The following is a 24,598-nucleotide window of genomic DNA, read 5'->3' on the forward strand; positions in this document are numbered from 1 at the left end:
AAAGAGAGCGAATCCAGTACGGTTACGTCAATCACGTATCAAGGACATTTGCTTATTCTATCCACCAAGCTTCATCCCGATTCCTCCACTCCAAGTGTTTTCCAAGATTTCCCCCTCCAACTCCCCCAATGTCAAAAGATCTGGTCAGGATTTGAAATAAGAGCTCTGAGACATGAATTCCTTCTAAATATCGAATTTCATTAAGATCCGATCACCTGTTCGTAAGATGAAAATACCCCAATTTTCACGTTTTCCAAGAATTCTGGTTTCCCACTCCAACTCCCCCCAATATCACAGGATCTGGTCGGAATTTAAAATTAGAGGTTTAAAGTACAAGATCCTTCTAAATATCAAATTTCATTAAGATCTGGTCACCTTTTCGTAAGTTACAAATACCTCAATTTTCAAAATTGCCCCCCCTCCCCCAACTCCCATCAAAGAGAGCAGATCCGGTCCAGTATGTCAGTCACGTATCTTAGACAGGTTTTTATTCTTCCCATCCAGTTTCGTCCTGATCTCTCGCCTTTGAGTATTATCTAAGATTTCCAGTCCCCCCCAACTGCCCCTACCCAATGACGTTGGATCCGGTTGAGATTTAAAATAAGAGATCTGAGTTACGAGGTCTTTCTAAATATGAAGTTTCATGAAGATCCGATCACTCTTTCGTAAGTTAAAAATCCTTCTAATTTTTTAGAATTACCCCCCCCCCCCCCCAATAGAGCAGGTCCGTTCCAATTATGTAAATCACGTATCTAAGACTTCTGCTTATTTTTCCCACCAAGTTTCATCCCGATCTCTCCAATCTAAGCGTTTTCCATGATTTTAGATTCCCCCACCCAAACTTCCCCCAATGTCACCAGATCCGGTCGGGATTTAAAATAAGAGCTTTGAGACACGATATCCTTCTAAATATCAAATTTCATTGACATCCGACCACCCTTTCGTAAGTTAAAAATACCTCATTTTTTCTAATTTTTCAGAATTAACCCCCCCCCCCCCCACTACCCCAAAGAGATCCGTTCCGGTTATGTCAATCATGTATCTAGGACTTGTGCTTTTTTTCCCACCAAGTTTCATCCCGATCCCTCCACTCTTAAGTGTTTTCCAAGATTTTAGGTTTCCCCTTCCAACTCCCCCCCCCAATGTCACCAGATCCGGTCGAGATTTAAAATAAGAGCTCTGAGACACGATATCCTTCTAAATATCAAATTTTATTAAGATCTGATCAACCGTTCGTAAGTTAAAAATGCTTCAATTCTACTATTTTTTCCTGAATTAACGGGCCCCCCACCCCCAGATGGTCAAATCGGGAAAACGACTATTTCTAATTTAATCTGGTCCGGTCCCTGATACGCCTGCCAAATTTCATCGTCCTAGCTTACCTGGAAGTGCCTAAAGTAGCAAAACCGGGACCGACAGAATTTGCGATTGCTATATGTCACTTGGTTAATACCAAGTGCCATAAAAATATTAAGAGCAGTGCAATGGAAATTCCAGAAGATGTTGTAAGTGAAGCAGCCCAGTCAAAAATGTAAGTGACTTCCCATAAATCTCTTATTATGACATTTAGTTTTCTTAAATCAAAGCCATCATTTGTACCTAATGAAATAATTGTAACAAAAACTAAACTTTTAGGGGTCACACTGACTAACGATTTGAAATGTGATACCCACATTTGCTCTATTGTCAAACAGGCTAGTACATCTCTGTCTCTCCTTAAGCTATTTGCTAAATTTTCGTGTCCAAAAGCACACATACTCCGCTTTTATACATCTTTTATCGGTCCGCAGCTTGAGTATGCTTGCCCGGTGTGGCATTTCGGGCTTACCTTGGATCAGTCCGATAGACTAGAAATTATCCAGAAGAGAGCCCTGAGAATCATATACGGTCAGGGCAAAGTGCCTTACATTTTCCTTCTCAAGGAATTCCACCTCCCTACCTTGGCAGCCCGACGTGTTACTCTTTGTACCAATTTCGGAAATAATCTGCGTTGTAACCCACTCTTAAAATGTATACTCCCAGCCCATTATTGCCCTCCGAAGCCTCGTTTAAAATAAAGAACAAACGGATATCTAACTACAAAAAACAAAAACTATTGCAAAATAATTGCCCAAGAATGAGTAACAATATTAGAGTTATATCAGGCGATCTGGGTTATGATCGCTTCATTAGGGTCAATAATCCCATACCGACTTGTCACAACACGGTTACTTGTCCATGGTGGAAGCCGTAAGAGGTACTTCGCATGTTTATAATATGTAGACCGCAAATCTTTCTTATCTTCCTTTTGGAATATCCTCCAAAAGGGACTTAAATACAGATTATGGGGTAGTGCCATTCCATTGTACAGCTGGGCCAAAATCCGCCGATCAAACTGACGCTTATAAACTACAACACGGCTATACGCTAAACAGATCCGTTTCTGCAGATGACTCTGCAAAAGGTGACGCGTTTCAAGCATAGACCGACCAATAGGGATCCCCAAATAAACTATGTGTTCGGCAAGCCGAGCAGTAGCACCACCTAGCCTAACATCAACAGCAGACCCTTGCTTAGCATTAAACAACATCACTTCTGACTTCTCCTCATTAAACTGACCATAAAATCCTGGCGGCTAGAGAAATCATGGTAAAAATCTTCCAAGCTTACCACAAAATCCTGATGGCTAGTGATATCATGGTAGTAACGCTCATTTGTGCTCACAACCAAAACTTGGAAGGGAACGGTGAGATTTTTTTGAGGGGCATGGTTATCGTTCCAAGTTATTGTTACGTCAAATAGTCAATTTTAAACGTTTTTCTAAAATCTTTACAAGATCCTCACAACCCTCACAGGCAATTATAATTCTTTTATCCGCCACCTTAGTACTAGCAATAACAGCACAACTCACATGTTTCCTCTTTAGAGACAACTTCAAATCCACCAACACCTTTTCCAGAAGCCGGTTTCATACTAACTGACACATCATCCTTATTTTCATCTTCTTCATCAGAGCTGGAATCATCATCACTTTCTTGTTCAATACCAGAATCCTTTCCATTTGAATCTGACTGACTATTCTCAAGCAGAGAAGGTGCAAGAACCAGTGGACGACGTTTACTATTCTCGCTCTTCGACCGTTTCTGTTCCATCGATGGCTTATTCACTTCAATGGCTTCTGTATCGTCTTTGTCATGTGTTTTTTTCTGTACTGATAGCGCCATTTCAAGCTCCATGTCTTCATCCTTTTCATCATCTAGCATTCCATCAAAAAGATCCTTCAAAAATAAAGCCGTAATTAAGGGAAAGTAGATGCAAAAAGCTGTAACTTTTATTCTCCTGACAAACGATAAAAAATGTAAGATACGTCGTTTTGCCTTGGGCGAGACGATACGATTACAATCGAGGAAATTAAATTTGTTCCGATTATATTACGATATGATTATATTACGATACTACGATTATGTTACGGTACGATTATATTACGATGATGTTACGATACGATTATATTACGACATTACGATTATGTTAGGATACTATTACAATCGAGGAAATTAAGTTTATGCTACGACTATATTACGATATTACGATTATGTTACGATACGATAACAATCGAGGAAATTGAGTTCATGTTACGATTACATTACGATGCGATTATATTACGACATTATGATTATGTTACGATACGATTACAATCGAGGAAATTGAGTTTATGTTATGATTATATTACGATATTACGATTTTGTTACGATACGATTACAATCGAGGAAATTGAGTTTATAACTGATACATTACGAGGAAACAAAGATAACTTTAGTATTCTAACTTTTCAATTTAGCAAGAAATTAGAAAAACAAGTCTACATAGCTTGTTATTATATGCTTATGTTTTTACGGTAACTTTACTAGAAACATGACGAGTTCATCTACCACCTTCCAAGAACGTTGGCACTAACAAGAGAGGTCCTTCAAAGAAGCTGTTCCAGCCTTGAGAACCTCGAGACAAGCATAACAAATAAATAAAACAGACTTAGCACTGCTCTGTTGGCCTCAAGCGGCTTTGAACTGTAATACATTATTAGTTTGGGTAGCAATAATTTGTGCAATGAGTACAACTAACAATCCCCCCCCCTTAAGTTAACGTTGCTTGTAATTTTATACAACTTCTAAGCTAAGATGTAAAAAGTAAAATTGAAATATACATTAAATAAAATAATAGTTAGGTTTTATAACAATAACAGTATTATAACAGTGACAAGTCCTATAACAATATAAACAGTTAAAAACATTATCTCATATTATAAGGTAAAACCATGCCAATTACACAATCCCCAAAACCATCCACAGAACAGCCAAGGGATGGAAGAACAAGCTTCTGCTTTCTTTCCTTCCAGACAATATGCAACTTTTATAACAGCGACTACATTATAACAAGTTTTACAAAAAACGTACCTTTTAAAAATAATGCCAACGGTATAATTCAAAACGCCCAAAAAACATCCATATAACAAACATAAATGTAATAATGTATAGTAAATAGTAGAGTTTAATTACAGTTGAGTAGGTATTAGAAATTGTGAGTGTTTAAGTAGATATCGTAAAACAAAGTATACAAACCCTATGATCTAAATAATGTAAAATATCCATATGGGCCATTTGATTGATTTTCGTCAGTGTTGCCGTGTCAAGCGGTGAAAATGAATAAGCGAGACACATTAGTTAAATTTGACAGCGTTTTTCGTCCATAAAAATTTAAACATTATCAACTTGTTGATTCTCAAGACAGTTACACCTTTAAATTAAAGAAACACCTTCGTAAGATAGTTGGTACTATATACTTTAGCTGATTATTTACCCATTTTGGCACCCACCAGTACCCAAAACTGCATAGCTACATATGGTTGTCTAAACTTTCTTAATTAATTCAAACAATCAACTTTCATTCTGACTGTCATTGGTACTCTGATAAAGATGGCGTACCTGTTCAAACCAAGCCTCTGCTTTTCGTTTCTTTCGGGCATCCGGGTCTCCTTGTTCCAAGTCAGTGATTAAGGGATGTTGTTTATTTTGTTTCCTCAACTGCGATTTTGACATTTTCTTCATAGGCTCAAAATCTTCTTTAAGGCCAAGGGTCTCATCATCAGAAGCAAGCTCAACCTCAGAGCCTTCTTCTTCTTCATCAGATTTATTTTTATAGAACCTATAATAGTTATTTGAGACTGTCACAACATAATAGGTGAACATATTACGTGTATGTGTTAAACAAAATATAGATCTCAGACCCTTCTTCTTCATCAAATTTATCTTTATAGAACCTATAATAGTAATTTGAGACTGTCACAGCTTATTAGGGGAACATATTACGTGTATGTGTTAAACAAAATACCAATCTCAGACCCTTCTTCTTCGTCAGATTTATTTTTATAGAACCTATAATAGTTATTTGAGATTGTCACAATATATTACGTGTATATGTTACAACATATATGGATCTCTGACTCATATTCTCCTTCATCACATTTATTCTTATACAACCTATGATGGTTATTTGAGACTGTCACAACATATTACGTGAATGTGCTACAACATATTATCGATGTCCGACCCATTTTCTCCTTCATCAGATTTATTTTTATACAACCTATAATAGTTACTTGAGACTGTCACAACATATTAGGTGAACATATTACATGTATGTGTTTAACAAATTATCAATCAATGCCCTTCTTTTTCATCAGATTTATTTAACAGAAGCTATAATAGTTATTTGAGACTGTCACAACATATCAGGTGAACATATTATGTGGGTGTGTTTAACCAATTAACAATCTCAGACTTTTTTTCTTCATCAGATTTATTATTATAGAAGATATAATAGTTATTCGACACTGTCACAACATATTACGTGTATATTTTACAACATATTATGGATCTCTGACCCATATTCTCCTTCATCAGATATATTCTTAAACAACATATAATAGTTATTTCAGATTGTTAAAACATATTACACGTAAGTGTTTTGGTACTGCTTACTTAAATAGTTCTCTTTGTTTTATGTTATTTTCTAGTATGTGTTAACTGTTTAATCTACCCCCCCTTTTCCTGTCCTCTTCTTTGCTGTTAATTAAGGTCTTCAATATGAAGCCAAAATATTCGGACTTTTATCTGCATGTGTAAATAATTTTTTCCGCATACATTTTTTTTCCTTTCCTTCCGTTTTTTTCCTATCTCTCTTTTCTGATCTGGAGCCGAAATATTCTGGTTTTCGATTGTACATGTATGGTTTTTTTTTGGTCAAAACTGACTTTTTGACTTTCCTGTTTTTCTTCGTTTTTTTTTTCCTTCGATAAGCGCTTCTGGAAGTAAAGCCAAAATATTCAGACTTTTATTAGCAACATAAGTACATTTTTCACTATCTTCGCTAAAAGTTTGCCTGTTATGGGGTTTTTGTGTTCTTGTTTTTGTGTTATTTGTGTTCATTTTACCTACACTTGTTAGTTGCAACGAGTCACTAATCTAATTTCAGAAGACAAAACTATTTTTATGTCTTCTATTGATTGTTGACAAGCCTATCAATCATGTCCCCCCCCCAAAAAAAAATCAATTTCGCAATAAATTATTTCAAGAGATCGTTTCTCAATATCATTAGCATATACGAAACTCCCTTTCAGGGTGAGCTGTTAAGCAGTATGAAATAAGAATCCATCTGACCTGCATGTCACCTAAACTATAAAACAAGTTTACGAATTTTAGAGTTGATGGAGCGAATATTTTTTCACTATTACTCAAACATGTACAGTGCACACTACATGAAAGGGGGGGGGGTAATTTGTTAACTACAATTTTTCTTCATGTAAAATTATGAAATAAGAATTGTTTTCTTAGTAAGTTTCCTTCTCATGATCCCCAATTCTAGGCTTATACTAAATCACCAATTATACTTTATTCCTTCTAAAAGTTAAAATCTATTAATTTTCACAACAACCTTCAAGATGAACACAAAAACTTGTCGTGACAGAAAAATGCACAAAACATTTGGAACCAGCTGAAAGATCCACCGACAAATCATTAATTTTCATTTATTTGGTTCTAAAAACTCGTGCCATGTTCAAATCTTGATTTTGACTGAGACTAGGATTCTCCTCAGAATCATAATTCGGAGGGTTGGAATTCTCAATTCCTAATCGTAATAAGTAATTCAGGACCTTATTTCGTAGTTCTGAGAATTTTGACATTATCTAAATGACATTAAATTGGATTTTTGGTTCATTCATAGTAAAGAAACTGAAGATTCGATTTTTGGTAGATATGCAAGGTGGGTGACAAAATTTAATACAAGAAATGCGGATATATTTTGGTGCCCAATCCTTGGAACGACCCGATACACTAACAACTTCATAAAAACAATAACTAGAAACTAATATCATTGAAAACAAACAAAACACACCTAAAACTAGGACAAGATACATATATACATAAGAATATGTCTGTCCAGCTCGTTGGGGTGTGTTCTTTTTTTTACTTCTTTTTTATTTTATTTATTTGCTTTTTTTCATTATTGTTTTTTCAACCTTATCTGTAATTAATTAACACTTCGTTTTGAAAGCACAAAATAATTTTCTTTGGATCTTTATTTTTTAAATACATTCTGCATTTAATCTAACATCCAGCGTTATTTTCTAATTCTTTGTCTTTCTTCTTTGTAAAATTAGGTAAAATTCTTGGTGTGGCTGCTAAAATCACAGTTTTGCCTTCAATGAAATTAGTTTGACTTACAGCTAACTAAAATTCAAGCTGTATTACCCTCAAAAAGTGTAATAGGTATAATTGTTATATAGACTATCATTGTTATTCAAAATCTTGTTTTTGATTCTTTCAAAACATGGATCTTTTTGCAAAAGAATTGAATAAGGGCTACGAAAATGAATTTTTCACAGCCCTGATGTGAATCCACAAAAGAGTAGATCTATTCACCGCAACTCATAATCACGTTTTTACCCAAACTGTGCAAACAATCTTTTATTTCTAGCCATTTAGCGGAACTCCTATATTTTGAAATTTGAAAAAAAAACGAAGAACAAATTACCAGCATTATCTGCAATTTTATTGGAAATGTTTTCAAATAATCCCAGTCCTTAAAACTGAAACTAACCAGAAAAAAAAATTATGGGTAAGAGTATGGGTATTGCCCCTGACTGCTTGTCTGAGCAGTAGAATAGAGTGTGTTCGAGCACCCCTATTGATTAATATCAACTTCCCCGGATTTGATCCGTAAAAGATAACAACAAATACTTATTCGGGAACTTGTCAACTGAAACGCTATAGACAACTAAGCGAATAACAACATTAATAACATGTACTCCACTGCAAACATAGCTTATAAAAACATTCCTGGGGTTGTGCTACACTTCATAATTACTGTCTCTTTGTGTTGTCTGCTTATCTCGCAGATTTTTTTTCATTTTTTAAAAGATTAAATTTTTCGTTTATTTGTGACGTCACTTATACCTAGTTACACGTCACTTATCCCCAGTTATTCTGCATTTTTCAGGGTTAACAGGTGTAACGATCCGCAATTAATCAAGACTGTTGCAAGTTGTAATCCTACAAATCACTGACGTTATTTACGTCTCATGAAGCGCTAAAGATAAGTAACTGGTTTATCAGATAAGTCATCTTGGAATGGTTCAATACTTGGTATCACACTTTAACCTGTTCTTCTTTTTCAAAATTAGTTCAACCATAATAGCCAGAAAATGGGGTTCACTTGCCAGTGGTAGGTAGAAGACCAATACAATAGCGACTAGCAGAATGGTAGTCTACTGGCAAATGGCTAATTAGAGTTTGTTATATTTTTACTTACAGGCCATGATCATCCAAAACGCCATCTGGTCTTGCCCATTTGACTTTTTTCTTTGTTGCTCTTACGTCACCCAAATCGTCGTCATCCTCCACGTCGCTATCTAACTCATGCTCAGTGACTTTTTGCAATTCCTAGAAAATATAATTACTAATGAAGCGCGCTTATTCTGACGCTGGACGAATGAATAAAAATAATTTTCAAAAAATACGTTTTGACATCAACATATTGTCGTTAAGTGAAGATGCATACTTTTTACTCGAGAAAAGGTACAGGATGTTCAGGCCAACTCGATACTGATAATTGTCGAAGTTTAAGTTACGGGATCTTTTGCTGGATCTTACCAAAAGCAGAGATCGAACCTGGAGCCCCATACTGGCATGCAAACATCAACCAAGTGTGCTAGCACAAGTGTAAAAAATACCAATAACAGCGCACAGACCTTGCGAATGACACACAACCTAGACTCGAACTTAAACTTGTTATTCCAAGGATTGAAGGTAGATGGTGTAAATACAAAAAAATATGTTTGGAAATTGTTCAAAATATTAAAGATAAAAAGCTATTTTACTCTTTTAATAGTGTTTTGAAAAGTTTATGAAAACTATAAAAAAAAACTTTGAAACTACAAAATATTTATGAAAAAGTTACAAAAATAGTTATGAAACTAGAAATATTGAATTAGATAGAACACCGGTTTCAATTACAATTAGATCTAAATTTTCCATTAGGTATGTTGGTCCTGAAGTTTCGAAGAGGCTTCCAGCGGAGGTAAAAGGTAAGAAGGCCCTTGAGAAATTCCGTGCTTCTTTGTGACGTATTTGTTTTAACTGGTATTGTAGACATGGATTGAGTGATTGATTTGGGATTGAGTATATGCTTGTGGGTGTTAAAAGAGAAATTGATTCGTGTGTTGATTAAGGTGAATGTCGGTTTGCGAAAGGAAGAATGATGAATCATAGAGTATGAGTGTGGGATCTCTCTAAGTTTACTATAAAAATATATTACCTTTACAATGTTGATTAATTATTAGGAGTGGGAGGAGGAGGAGTCAGAAATAAATTTTTTTCGACGAAGTGTATTCATAGTTGAAGTGTCCCCTTTTCGGACCGTCCCAAACACGCTAATATGAGTCCGGGCCTATTTTGATATTGTTAGTATTATATAGAGATTTACATGCTGTGTTTATTGTGAACCATTATTAAGGTTAATGTCACCGTTTCATTGGGACAGCCTCTTAGTAAACAACATCACAGTCCAGACCCTGCAATATAATCACCCCCTTCTGTTAATAGTAACAACCGTTTTGTTGAGACAGCCTCTTAGATGACGTCACACTCCAGACGCTGCAATATAATCACCCGTTCTGTCAATTGTAGCCACCCGGTCACATCATAAAACAACCTTCGTTTTCAGAGGCAATAAAAGCGGAGATAATAAGTAATAACCCTTATCAAATCCGCAGGCAAAGGACAAGTTTCGAGCAGATATAAAAATATATCAATAAAGCGAGATTTTTCTTGTAAAAAGCTAAGGGAAAAGCTCACCCATCACTCCATTTTTTTGACAGGGGGGGGGGGGGCAGGGTGACTACGGCTGAATTTCAAATTCATGTTGTATAAATATAGCAATAAAATACAAGATCTCTGACGTCTTTTTACAATCAATGTCGTTGGCTTTGAATTTTACTGTGGGGAAAGGGATCGGTAACGGTTATATACTTGTATTGAAATCGCCGAAATTTTTCAACACTTTGAAAAGTAAATGCATAAGAAGAGAATAACAAACAAAATAATTTTGTAAATATGTTTCAAAAAAGGATAAAAAAAAACTCAAATTTTATTCGATCGCCAAAGCTAGCCTGGATTTCCACGGATGAGGGCTATAAATTCAACGGAAGTAAAACATCTCTGCCATGAGGCAGTCATAAATTTTTAATTGATAGTAAACAACAAAGCCGTGAGACAACTAGCATTTTCTTTTTATATTCAGAATCTATCAAGAACGGTTCTGTCCTAGGAACATTGGAATGGAGGGGTCTAGGTACTAGTTTGATCATTGCCAACATTCGTATTAGAAATCGATTGGGCTAAACAGAAGAATAATACTAATGACAATAATTTTAATCCACCAAAAAGTCAGAAACTGTTTAAAAATACGGACCATCTTTTGCAACCAGCGAACTTGGAAGCATACCATTAGCATCTAGGGTACTTTGTGTTAGCTGCAGGGTTACCATTCGGTAAAAAAAACCCACTAGATTCTTAAAAAAAAAACTAAATCAGCACATAAATCACTAGATTATTGACTAGAAATCACTAGAATTATAGTACTCTTTGTTAACTTAATTGATAATTGTTTTGTTTCTTTACAATGTTCTATACATAAATCGGAAAAAATAAACCAGCCAAATTTTAGATCCTTTTTCAAAGATCGCTTGTGCAAGATCCATTTTGCTGACATGTCGAGTTAGAGAGCATGGATCTCTATTCATGGCATAGGGATATTAAAATTGCATTGAATTTAGCGACTTTCACCACAATAAAAAAAATAACGATAATAATATATACATTGACTCTATAATCCTGACAGAGTATACTAAAAGTGATTATAGATTGTTGACAAAAATCAAATTATATGGAATTGGTACATTCAATTACATATAGTCACTGTCGAACCAATCAAGTCAAACTTCGATCCAATGGTGAGACGGGAGAGAGATTCTCCCTAGAATATGCAAAAAATGTGATTTTGAACACCAATAGGAACAATTTTTTCCCAAATAATCATTTGGGATCGTTTATAAGAGATAAAAAGAGTAATAATGAAATTTTCAAAATTGCCTTTTGTTAAGCCAAGCGTGATTTACTTTTCCCGAACTTACGAAATCATTTCTGAGAGCACGACAATAAGCAAAAATTTACAATCAAAATCTCAAGTTACAAATAATAGTTAAACACAGAAAGGGATTTTAACCCTTAAAAACCTAGTATATTTGAATCTAAAAATGAATTCAGCCATACTCTATCTGAATAGCCCCAAAAACGATTTCCAATTTTCCTTTAAGTTTTCAAGCGTACAGCACAATAACGGAACACATTTTCTATCATTGCTGATAAATTCCACTAAAAAACTGTAATAAATTACATAAGATTACGTTTAATATTACACGCAATAAGGAAAAATAACTCCACAAAAACTAGTTCCATCTTTTAGATCAACAAGGATGTTTTTCCAGACGTCAGATCTCTTTTAATTTACAAATATAAATATTGTTTCAACCTCTTTAGAAAACTTTCTTCTAAAAAAAAAGAGTAGCCAAATTACAGTATAGAGTAATCATTCACGAAAAAAAAGAGAAAAAAAGAAAGAAATCATCGGCTTAAATCTATTCAGGGATATTTTTCCTAGGATACAATTTCATCAAGACCTATCTTTACAGATATTAATTCTAGCATCATAGGCCCAACTCTCAAAGGGCTTGACATTATTTTTTGTTGGCATATTTATCAGTAGCTATTCAAATATTCACCATATGATGATGAATGTGATGATGAATGATATTATGATGACTTCAGTGTACATAGTTTGATAGTACAGTGTTCCGCGTAAAGCGTACATATTTCAGTTTCAGTGTCAATTGTATCAGTGTGCAATATTTCAGTCATGATGTTATGATGGTTTGAGTATACATAACAATCACATCAAAATGTTATTTCTTGCTGATGATGTTCTCAAAAAACAAAGAAAAATGAAGATTTACATCAGATAAAGTTTGTAAATGAACAATATCAAGGGAAAAAGAACAGAAGCACTTACGTTTTCATCTTTGACCACTTTCAATTCAAACAAGGATAATTCCTCCGTCATAGGGCCCATGTCACCAGGTATCACCATGTCTAGCTTCATCTTCTCCGCCAGCTTCTTCCTCTCTTTCAGAATTCTTCTTTTCTGCTTTTTCAACTCCCTTTGCTTTTCTGCTTTCATTTCCTCTATTTCAGCGTCTAGTTCCTTTAGCCCCTTCTCTTCTTCATTTTCACCCTCGCTCTCAATTTCCTCTTCTTTTTCAGGCTCTACATTTTCAGCTTTGATTTCCTTATCTAATTCTTTCTTTAGTGCTTTTCGCCAGTTGATAAGTTCCCGAATATCTTTCTTTCCCAGAACTTGAATGTCTTTAAAACACTCACGGAGTTCAGTGGATATTGAAGGGTGATTTGCTATTCTCTCATCATCCAATATAATCTAAAATGAAACAGCGTCAAAATGACAATTTAAACATGAAAAAAGGAAAAAGAACATGAAGAGTTATTCCTGTTACATAAGGCGTCGACAGATTACTGTCGATGTTTTAGTTACTGAGTTTTATTTACTGCTTTATTATTTGCTATTACTGATATTTGCAATATTATTCATTATATTATATTTATTTACATTCATATTATATTATTTAAATTATTTGTTTATTTTTATTATATTATATATTACTATTATTATACATCATTAATTATTTTCTACTACTATTATTTACTGCCGAGTTTTATTTACAGTCAAGGTTGGCCAAACTTAAGACAGCATTGATCGAATTCTGACCTCGGTATTGTCAATCACATCAAACCACAGTGCCACCACAAAATTCAAGCATATATGAAATACAAAATGAATTGATGACTGAAATGACAAAAGAAACAAATTTCAAAAAACTACATTGTTTATATGTTTATCTTTTTGTTTAATATGTTCATCTGTTTATATATTTATCTTTTTTGATTACGTGTTACATGAGGCTTTCAGTTTTTACACAGATAAATAGAGAGATTGCTTGCAAAAATCTTGTGACCTAGGAGCTATCGCCCTATCAGAGCAAATCAGGTTCCGTGATTGGCTTGCGAGAATACGTCACAAACATAAACGATTAAAGTTCTAATAGCACACCTTCTACCATGCAACTGCCGGAAAGTAGTTTCTCTTTGGTTCTCTTTAATTTTTTTAAAGTTAGGAATTATTATTAAATATAAACAATAATATATATGTATGTCATTATAGCACACACAGTAATTATTATATATACATATTATTATACAAATATATAAATAAAAAAAAATTGTGTGTAGAATATAAGCGGTAAATTATTATTATAAGTAATGCCTAGTTCTCACCAAATACTATGCAAACTCGAATACTAATCAATCGAATTTTCCCATTTTCCTTTTCATTTAGAATAATGATACTGGTATTTTTCAGTCATCTAAAAAAGGTTCTCTAAAATTGACTTGTCATAGAAGGTAATTCCAAAGCCTCAGGATATAAGTCACAAAAGTCTATCACAGGATTTTATCAGAGAGAGGGATTTCAGAGAATTTTACTAGGTGAAGGAGAGTTAAAAACAGAAAGACTAGAATTTTAGGAGGCACCATTCTCAGGAGGCCCCCCTCCCTTCAGATAGGTACACTTTCGGACTCGATACATTTGCGTCCACTTTGAAGAAAACTTGCGGTATTTCTAGTAAAGAATCGTTGTTAACAAGGGGTAAGAAATTTCGTAAGATAATTTTCACTATGAGCTTAAATCAGGGGTCGATTAAGCTAAGAATTCTAACATTTCTATTCCAATGGCCATAGTCAGTTAAGGATGCGTAAGGTTTAATTGAGCTAATCTTTAATCATAAGTAAAATAGTGATATCCAAGGATAATTTAAATAGCTCAAATTATCAATTCTTTATTATCTATCTCTTTTTTATTTTTATTGACACTTTAATTTGCGACATATTGGGGGTTTTGGGAACCATAAAATATCTTATTTCAACAACTAAGATATTCCATTAATGATGATTTAATGACTTTGGGTAGTAACTAGTCATCAGTTCAAAACACAGATTTCGGTATTTTTCTGCGAGTCAACACAAACATTGCTAGAAACAATTTTTGGTGAATATTGTCAACACTGTGTTATCGAATATAATATAAATTTATAGCTTTCGGATGGAACTCGTCACCAGCTCCAAACAAAATTTAGGCGTCTTTCTGCGATCCAACACAAAATGGCTAGTAACACATGCTTTTCTCTCTATTTGGTAATCTTTTCAATAAACTTACAGTTATTCATGTTCTAACAAAAAATAAAAAAAGGTGTATTAGTGCTACCACAATTTCTAGAAAAAATAGAAAGAGTTCCATTCAAAACAACAATTGTATCAACCGTAACAAAAGTAATAACAATTATTGGTGAATGTTTAAATAAGCATAAAAAAAGGATTTTACATGGCTGGAGCTTTTTTCTATTTGATAATCTTTACGAACAGCCTCACAATTATTCATATTTTGCAAAAATAAAGAAATGGTTACTAAATTACTGCATGTTCCAAAATAGGATTAAAACACAGCTGTGTATAACCAGCTGTGTGTATATACAGCTATACAGCTGTATAGTTATACAGCTATTATGTTATGTTATACAGCTGTACAGCTGTATATAGCTGTGTGTATATACAGCTGTGTGTATATACAGTTGTATATCAGCTGTGTATATACAGCTGTATATCACATACAGCTGTACAGCTGTATGTGATATACAGCTATTTTGTTATGTTATACAGCTGTACAGCTGTATATAGCTGTGTGTATATACAACTGTGTGTATATACAGCTGTATATCAGCTGTGTGTATATACAGCTGTATATAGCTGTGTGTATATACAGCTGTATATCACATACAGCTGTATGTGATATACAGCTATCATGTTATGTTATACAGCTGTACAGCTGTATATAGCTGTGTGTATATACAGCTGTATATCAGCTGTGTGTATATACAGCTGCATATCAGCTGTGTGTATATATAGCTGTATATAGATGTGTGTATATACAGCTGTATGTCACATACAGCTGTACAGCTGTATGTGATATACAGCTATTATGTTATGTTATACAGCTGTACAGCTGTATATAGCTGTGTGTATATAAAGCTGTATATCAGCTGTGTGTATATACAGCTGTATATCAGCTGTGTGTACATACAGCTGTATTGTATACTTGCTATATGAGATTCACTTTACCCTTTAAACTAATTTTTATCAGCAATTCACATAATCAAAAAATCTACAAATAATATTCTTTATTTTTCTAAAACCCTAATAAACAATGAAAAACCATGCCGTTATGAGATGTCCCATTTTAGGGTAAGAACTTTCCAATGTCTCAAGGGCTTTGTGGATAGAAAAAAAAAATGAAAAACACTTGGCCATATTTTTCCACAAAATCACAGAAGAACTTTTAATGAGACGATTCCAAATCTATTAGGATTATCCAAGGCATAAACATTCTTATAAAAGAAATCTAAAATTTTTCCTCTCAAAAAGTAGAATTTTACTCCTCAAACTTGATGCAGAAACGGTCGATCCTCTAAATAATTTATGTTATTGCATTAAATAAGCTAAGAATTTATTCATAATAATCTATACTCTGTTGAAAATAAATTATCAAATATTTATTTGGGTAAGGGATATTTACCTCTTCAGAGTCCCTCATTTTTTAGTGGCTAAAAACTTTTCAAAATCCAAGAGCTTAACCAAAAGATGCACCAAAAATCCTAATAGAAGCAATACTTTTCTTCAAGATTAAGAAGTTTTTACTAGACTTAGATTGTGTTTCTGAAAAGAATTCTAAGGATCTTATCATTCTCTTAAAAAGAATCGGAAATGCTTTTCCCAGCAACTTAGAAAAGGAAAAAAACTTTATCCTAGCTTTGGAGACCATTTGGTCCTTTAAAGCGAACGTGAATGACACTCTCCAGTTATCAAACGACAATATTAATTAATTTTCGTAATTCAAACAGCAAAATTAACTTCCCTAAAACTCATTTCGCTTCTATATGACGGCTATATCTTCTAGAGAACTTCACAGCCAAAGACAGCTTTGTTGATGGATTTTCCTCAAAATTAGTTCTCTACATTTATTTATTTCCCTCAAAATCGAGGATTATAAAAAATACATAAACAGAATTTCCAAAAGAAAAGAAAAAATGATTCAACAAAAGAAGCGAAGCATTGATTTGGAATAGGCTTAATAACGTAACTGAATAAAATTCTTAAGAAAAAAAAAATCAAACATTAATTAAATTCTGGAAAAAGGGAAAAGGTTACGCATAAAGGAAAAATTTTCAGGCTTATGAAAAAATGTCCTTCTTACTCCTAGCTATTTCCAACAGTTCTTTAATTTTAAATGTTAGAACCAATTCAGTTGTTAATAAACCAAATTGGAAAACAAGTAAAAATTTTGTAGCGTTAAGCTTTACTGGTTATTTGTTTAACTTTATCCATCAACCTCAATTTTAAATTTAGTATTAGTGTTTGAAAATAAAGATAGCTGAATTATTCATATTACTATTTATTCACATTAAGTGACAAATGTATATTATCATCAATATTAAAGATCATACTATTATCAAGTAGTTAAACAGCCAGGGACTTTTCTGGCGGAAAAGGGGCAAAGAAGAACCAGTCATGAAAAAAAAAGTGAATAACACGAATAAGTGAATAAACGAATAACAGGATAGTAGAAATTATACTGGCTAGTCGCAAATAACGAGCAAAAAAGCAATATGTTTAAAAATTGACATGTTATACTAATTTTTCCTATATAAATCAGTGCTATTAGTTGTTTACAGTCAATATGCAATTACAGTCAATTACAGTCAAATTGCAAGGACGTCAAAAATGTTATTCATTTCTTTAGGTAATTAACAATAACACGAAGAAAAAAAAAATCCAATTTAGAAATTTTGTTAAAGTCATGAGCATAATAATCTGAATTTAGTTCTAAAAATACATTTCGCTAGCGGGTTGAGTTGTATTTTCAGGCACCGGGTTTGAAGGTTGTTTTGAGCGGGTTCGACAAAAATCGTTTTCAGGTTCTCCGTGTTCAACTCAGCAAAACTTTAAAGCGTTTTTATCTTACGGGTTCCAAGAATTTTATCTTACGGATTCTTCAAAATTGTTATGCACTAGAATAGCATGTTTGAGCATGGGTTCTGAGAAGACATTCGCCATGTTGAACACGGCACTCGAAATAATAATCTGCACAACCCGTGTCGAACTTCGTTTTGGATGTGAGTGGCCTGAAAACAAGGCTCTGGATTCCCTTTTCAAGTCTAGCCAATTCTTACGAATAACGGCCTGGAATCTTTCCGCGTAGTCACGAACAACGGAAATAAACAATAGAAAGTAAAGCTCCTTAGCTTTCCAGTCCGCGAAAAGAATATCCTCTTGCCAGCGTCGGAAACCTACTAACTCAAATTCTACAATGGAAAAATACACACTTCGGGTACAGTACCCGTCGTATAATGTCACGTGATTGTTTTTAGATAAGTGATTGGCTAGGAGTTAACTCAAATTTACAAATTGTATAAAGTGAGATAATCTTTTATGCATCTCTTGGAAATTTCTTACATTAAAGCTTCTTATTCATACGTAAATAAAGGTTCAAATTTTGGAGGAAAGAATACCCTCCCCTCGTGTATATATGTTCTTAAAAATATTCACGAAATTGTTACACTCATTTTGCCGCAATACAAGTAACTGAAAATTCACCAGGACTGACCCACATGTACATAAAACATAAGCTGTAAATTAATTAAAATAAATATGCCGACATATCTGTTTGAAAAAAAAGGAAATATTTAGTAAAGAGGATATTCTGTACTGTATATTACCAGATCATTTCACTAGGGAACATAATCTTCCAACCATATTCACAGAATGTATAATTAGCCTAAACTCACTCTGTTATCAACTTAAACCACCAAGGAAAATAAAATAAGAAACCCTGATCCACCCTAGGTCTATTCAAAATTGAAAACGGCTTTAAAAAAAAAAAAAAAATTCTTATGGTTGTTTTAAATTATGAAGTTTTTAGGGCAGCAGCACATTTTTTGTCGATGTTGCTGTCTTGAAACGTGAAAATTGATAAGCAAAACTAATTTTTCAAAAACTTTTCATCCGTAAAAACCCAAATGTTAACAATCTTTTGACACTCCCCCACCCCCCCAATAAAATAAGAAAATAAACGACACCTACAAAGGAAAGCTACATTTTTGTAGGTTGTTTGGTGATTTTGTTGGGTGTTTGGTACTGTTTGGTGATTTTGGCTGTTCAGGACAAAAAGTTCACAGTTATTTTTTTTTGTGGATTTTCACCAACGTTCCTGTTTTGAAATTTGGCACCTGCTACTATCGAAAATTGCATAAATGGATGCAGACGTCTTTCTTTAGCACGTCTTCCGTGCTTTCTTAATTTTTTTTTAAATATATATGGTTATGTAAGTTTTAATTTGCCCAAGTACAGCAATTGGTTTGCATTTTCACAGTCCTTGGTATCTTAAAAATTAATTATAAATAAACTTAACAGACATGCCTACGGCTTTAACAAATCAATTGATTAATCAATCAACCAATCTCTACAGTAAGTACAACTAACCTCGCTAGCGTTGGCTAAGATGTCTAGGTAATTTTCGCTTTGGATAAAGTTCATGGCCGAGATGGGTCGATACAAGTTCAATTTGCCATCTTCATAACCTTCTTTTTGGGGTTTCTTTGGCAGTGGCTCTCCAAGACGGGGTTGAGCTTTCGTTAATGTTTGTTCTGATTCAATCTCCTAAAATAAATAAAAGAGTAAACATTATACAGGAGCCAGAAAAGATAAACAAGAAAATTAATAATTAACAAGCTACGATTCGGGATCTGATTATTCTCCCCAGTATTTATAGCTCCATTTTACATAATAAGCAAAGGCGTATCCAAAATTTTTATTGCGAGGAGGGGGGTTAAAAAAACTTAAAAAGCACATCAAAAATTTGTTTATATTTATTTTTGTTATGTTCTTATGAGTCGGGCAGAAAATTCAGAGAGGGTGTGTGTGCTCAAACCCAGTACCCCTCCCCCCACCAAGGATACGGTATTTATAAGAAGTGCAACTAAATATCCTTGTTGACGATGAGAACTCATTTTTCCAATAATTTTACCTATAATATAACCAAATATATGAAAGTATGTTGATAATTATATAATTAAACTAACCATATAATCAATTACAGGCAAATTGAACATAATTAAATGTATATATATATATATATATATATATATATATATATATATATATATATATATATATATATATATATATATATATATATATATATATATATATATGAATAATTAAGGTGTTAATTTTGATACCTAGAATTTAATTTTCCCAAGAAAAGCACCAATCGTTTCTAGACTTGTATCTTCCTCTTATACACGAAATACTGCGGAGGCGTGGAGGAATAGAAACCAGAATATGCAGAGAAAGTAACATTTTGTGAAATACAGCAATGAATGATGTGGCATGGTATTCTGTAGGTATTTTGTGCCTAGTAATTTTCTTTTTTCTTGTTTTTATAATCACTGTTTTTTATCTAATTTTTCTATTTTCAGCTTTTCTTTTAGATATTAACGTTTTCCTTTTATTTTTTAAAATGACCATTTGTTCTATTGAGCATCGAGGCTTACGAGGTACTCTTATTTCAAATTTTATAGTATGCTATTCTGTGAATAGATCTAGTAAAGAATATAACGCGTTTGCGTTACAAATAAAGTGAGTATGATTGCTATTATTATAAAATTATCAGTTTGATCTTTCAGTATTACTGTTAATTAATGGCCAAAAATAAAAATGAAAAATGGCACAGCCAATAAAAAAGCCAAGAGAGAATGGAATCTCAAAATCTTGGCATTAATGGAATTAACGCTAAAATTAACAGTACTAGAAGCGAACGCTTCTAGTAAACTTTCTTCTTGATATTGGCCTTAGTATTAATCTTGATAAGTCTGGTTACCAAGCTTTTAAATCAAGTAGCAGTTAAAATGCCACCTTTTTATTTCAATACGCGGTGGCTGTTTACCTTCTTACGCAATGCAATGATTTTCCATCACCTACCACCTATTCTACTACCCTTCTATAGTTACAATGAGAGAAACGCTGAGATGGCAAGAATACATTCTGCAGATGAAGGATGACAGATTGCCCTGGTCAGCCAACCACGGCCAACCAACCAAGGCCAAACGAATAACAGGTCGTCCACGAATGAGGTGGGAGTATGTCGTAAGGAAAGATTTATGAAAAATGGGAACACCCTGGGAGGCTGTAAAAGGGGAGGCTTTGAATAGATTGGGATGCAGGAAGAGCGCGCGTTGATGTTTTAGCCCCAGGTGACTTGGTGCTGCAGTGAGCAGTTAGTAGTAGTAATAATAGTAGCACTCTGTGGATAGAATAGATTTATTATATCTATATTATTATATTATTTATTATATTAGCGTTTAGTAAAAAATTAACGACAGATCATGATTAGTTTATTCTCATTATATGATTTATTCGTTTGATTTTCATTTCATTATCACTTTGGAGCTTTGAAAACAATACTGCTAGCATATACTTTTCTCTCTTCTTTATTTTTGTCTAGATTCTCAGTCTCAAAATACTCGTTTTTCTAGATTTGAGCATATTTGTTTATCTTAAACCTTAACGTGAATCGAATACAAGGATTTGCGTCCTCATAATCGTCTGTGATAATATTGTCCTCTATCGAAACCTAGCATCTGCATTATTCAATTTTTAGAGAAAATCCAACAGTTTTTTTTTTTCAGAACAAGGATGCAGAATTTCTTCAGTACGTTCTTTCCGATGGCTCTATAGTAAACAACCCTCAGACTATAATGTATTAATATTTATTGTTTCTTTTTCCAGAGCCACTTCATATGGAAGGGTTCCAGAGCCCCTTCTCATGCCCTTTAACCCCAAATACATCTAATCAGAATTTTGAGATATCCCATTTATCCAAAATAGTCCCAAGGATTGTTGAGATAGGTGTTAAAATAAATCAATTTTAACTAAAATAAAATCAATTTTTTTTTAAATAAATCAATTTTAAATCAATTTATAGGAATTTTTAGAACTAAAATATTAGAATCAGATATCTCAGTTTTTAAGCCGATGACGTTGAAAAAATGGAGAAATATTAGTTACATTATCCAACAATAAAACTTTAGCGATAAAAACAGATCAGCTATAGGAACAAATGGACAGGGTCCCAGGTAAAAATATGGCACTTTTATTGGGAGATTGAAGCGCCCAGATCGGTAGAAATAGGGATAGATAGTATTCTCGTCTATTAAAAACTTTTTATTTTCTGTGGCCAAAAACTATTTAGAATTGATTAGGTAATCTTTCACAAGGAAAAATAAAATCTCACTATAGTTTCCATTAAATTTCATAATCAAGCCACAAAATCTCTATGGCTGTCTTCAAATGATAGCTAGCTTCTGGAAGAATTCACTAATTAACCCTTTTTCTTTGAGACGGCCAGACGACGTAGAGGCTAGCAAAAGGATTTCAAATCTCCCTAATCTTGAGGCCTTTCATTATATGTCTATAGATTAAGCTTCATTTATAAAATAAACTCCTTTTCTGCCAAACGTAGTTCTTTTATAAAAATGAAGAATTACTTTCCCACTCTCTTTGAGGAAACAAGGCGAGTCTCAATGAGAAAGTAAATATCCTCTATTGATTCAACCTTTTTTTCCGTTCGGAGCTTTCGGACATTCCATCAGAAGCTAAATCAATTTAAAAAGAAAAGAGGCACTGAACTAGTAAAATAACAATGTCAATTTATATACAAACAAGAAAGAAGTATTTTAGTTACAAAACAAGAAAAAAGTTCATACATTTTTACTCTTGACAGAAAAATATTTCGCAATGAAACGGTTTCAAATACAAATTGAAATGAAAAATTGAGCTTGTGACATAAATTTACTCATATACAAAAAAAGGATCGTACTTGGCCCTTTTCGTATGTCTTTCCAGAGAACGCAGGGTCTGAAAGCCGGAAAACTACGGCTAAGGCCACAATTTTCCACTTTTTTTCTAGAGGAAAGGGCTCGACAGACGGTTCTCGAAGAAGAAAAGGGTATCAGAAATTTTTATTTGCCCCTGAATTTCATTAACTCGGAGAACTCCATATAAATATATATATATATATATATATATATATATATATATATATATATATATATATATATATATATATATATATATATATATATATATACTCGAATATTGTTACTCATCCTTGGGCAATTATTTTGAGGCAATAGATTTTGTTTTTTGTAGTTAGATATCCATTTGTTCTTTATTTTTCTTGTGTTTGTGTATTCTTTTGTAGTGTGTTTTTTGCTTTTTTTTTATCTTATACTCCATCTGCTTTTTGTTTTTTTTTAAGGGAAATAAATATATATATACATATATATATATATATATATATATATATATATATATATATATATATATATATACATATATATATATATATATATATATATATATATATATATATATATATATATATATATATATATATATATATATTTGTGTACGTATTTATACAGGGTTGTCAAGATGCTATAACCGTGCCTGCAGTAGAACAGTCCCCCCCCCCCCCCTGCATGGTATCCTCAAATAGAAATAAGATTCAAAGTACAAAGTACAGATTAAAGTACAAAAAAATCGCTTCACTATGTCCGTTATTTGCTGTTTCTCGAAAAAACATTCCTATTTCAGAATTGCTTCCAGATTAACTGCATTACAGTCTCTTCTCCTATAATACCTGAATATGGCCCTAGACTATGTACGAAAGTAAGCCTTTTTGGGCGGTCAGTATTATTTATTGTACTCTTTTCTGGTTATCAGTTGTTTCATAATATCAACTTTAAAAAATAAACAAAATTTTGAATATAGCCTAGAGCTATGTCCAGGCATCAGCGGGACAGAAAAGGAGGGGGGCTGGGATGCAGTTAAACTGGAAGCGATCCTAGGAATATAATAAATAAAAAGTTTCGTTAGCGTATTGAAGAAAGAATTTTTTTTATTGTAGTATCTAATTCAGAAGAGGGGATAAACTGCATTCTTAACAACGGGAATATACTAAGTCGTGAAATCACGACAAAAGGCTTAGACTACTATAAAAATACGGGGTAAAAAAAGGAGGTTAAAAATGCAATGAGTAAAGAAAATCACAATAATTTTAGATTGTGTGAGGGGCCCAATTCCCTCTGTTTGGATGCTGGACCAGACATGAGCCCAGGAGGTTTTTTTAGAGGGAGCAGCGGAACTTCGAGAAGATACAACCTTGATTAAAGAAAAACGAAAGGCAAACTATTTGTGAAATTTAATAGGAAAAAGCAGAAATCACGAAACTCCAGGTGAGACCAAAGAAACCTAGCTATAAGTCAGACACGACAATACCCGATTTCAATTAAGCCTTTCCTATTGAGGGCTAAATTGGAAATCACTAGGCTATGTAATGAGAAGCCGCTAAAAAAAGAAATTCAATGAACTCCAGGAGTACCACTTACCCCAATTCTATATACGTATACAGTGATCGGTTTTGGGAGGGGATGGGGATCTAAAAAAGTGTGAATAATGTTGAAAATATAAGATTTTTACTGAAGATTTTATCATTCAGACATACCTGTTCGTACGAGAAAGCAGCCAAACAACCTTGATTAAAAATAAACGAAAGGCAAACTATTTGTGAAATATAATAGTAAAAATCAGAAGTCATGAAACTTCAGGTGATGTAATGTAATCAGCAGCTTAGGCTATGTAATGAGAAGCCGTTAACGAAAGAAAATCAACAAACTCCAGGAGTACCAGTTACCCATATTCTACAC

At 33.4% G+C, this 24,598-nt stretch overlaps 1 protein-coding gene across 1 annotated transcript in view; it reads right to left on the reverse strand.

Annotated features, from left to right (window-relative positions):
• The window catches only part of LOC136033966 (pre-rRNA 2'-O-ribose RNA methyltransferase FTSJ3-like), a 63,323-nt gene that overhangs the window by 8,693 nt on the left and 30,032 nt on the right, over positions 1–24,598 (reverse strand). The window contains exons 5-9 of the mRNA XM_065714992.1: positions 19,311–19,487; positions 12,661–13,083; positions 8,845–8,975; positions 4,959–5,178; positions 2,891–3,257 (exon numbers count right to left, since the gene is read on the reverse strand). Coding sequence (XP_065571064.1) covers positions 2,891–3,257; positions 4,959–5,178; positions 8,845–8,975; positions 12,661–13,083; positions 19,311–19,487 — 1,318 coding nt within the window. The remainder of the gene's footprint in view (positions 1–2,890; positions 3,258–4,958; positions 5,179–8,844; positions 8,976–12,660; positions 13,084–19,310; positions 19,488–24,598) is intronic.

The sequence above is a fragment of the Artemia franciscana genome, chromosome 12, assembly GCF_032884065.1.
Source record: "Artemia franciscana chromosome 12, ASM3288406v1, whole genome shotgun sequence".
Taxonomy (NCBI): Eukaryota; Metazoa; Arthropoda; class Branchiopoda; order Anostraca; family Artemiidae; genus Artemia; species Artemia franciscana.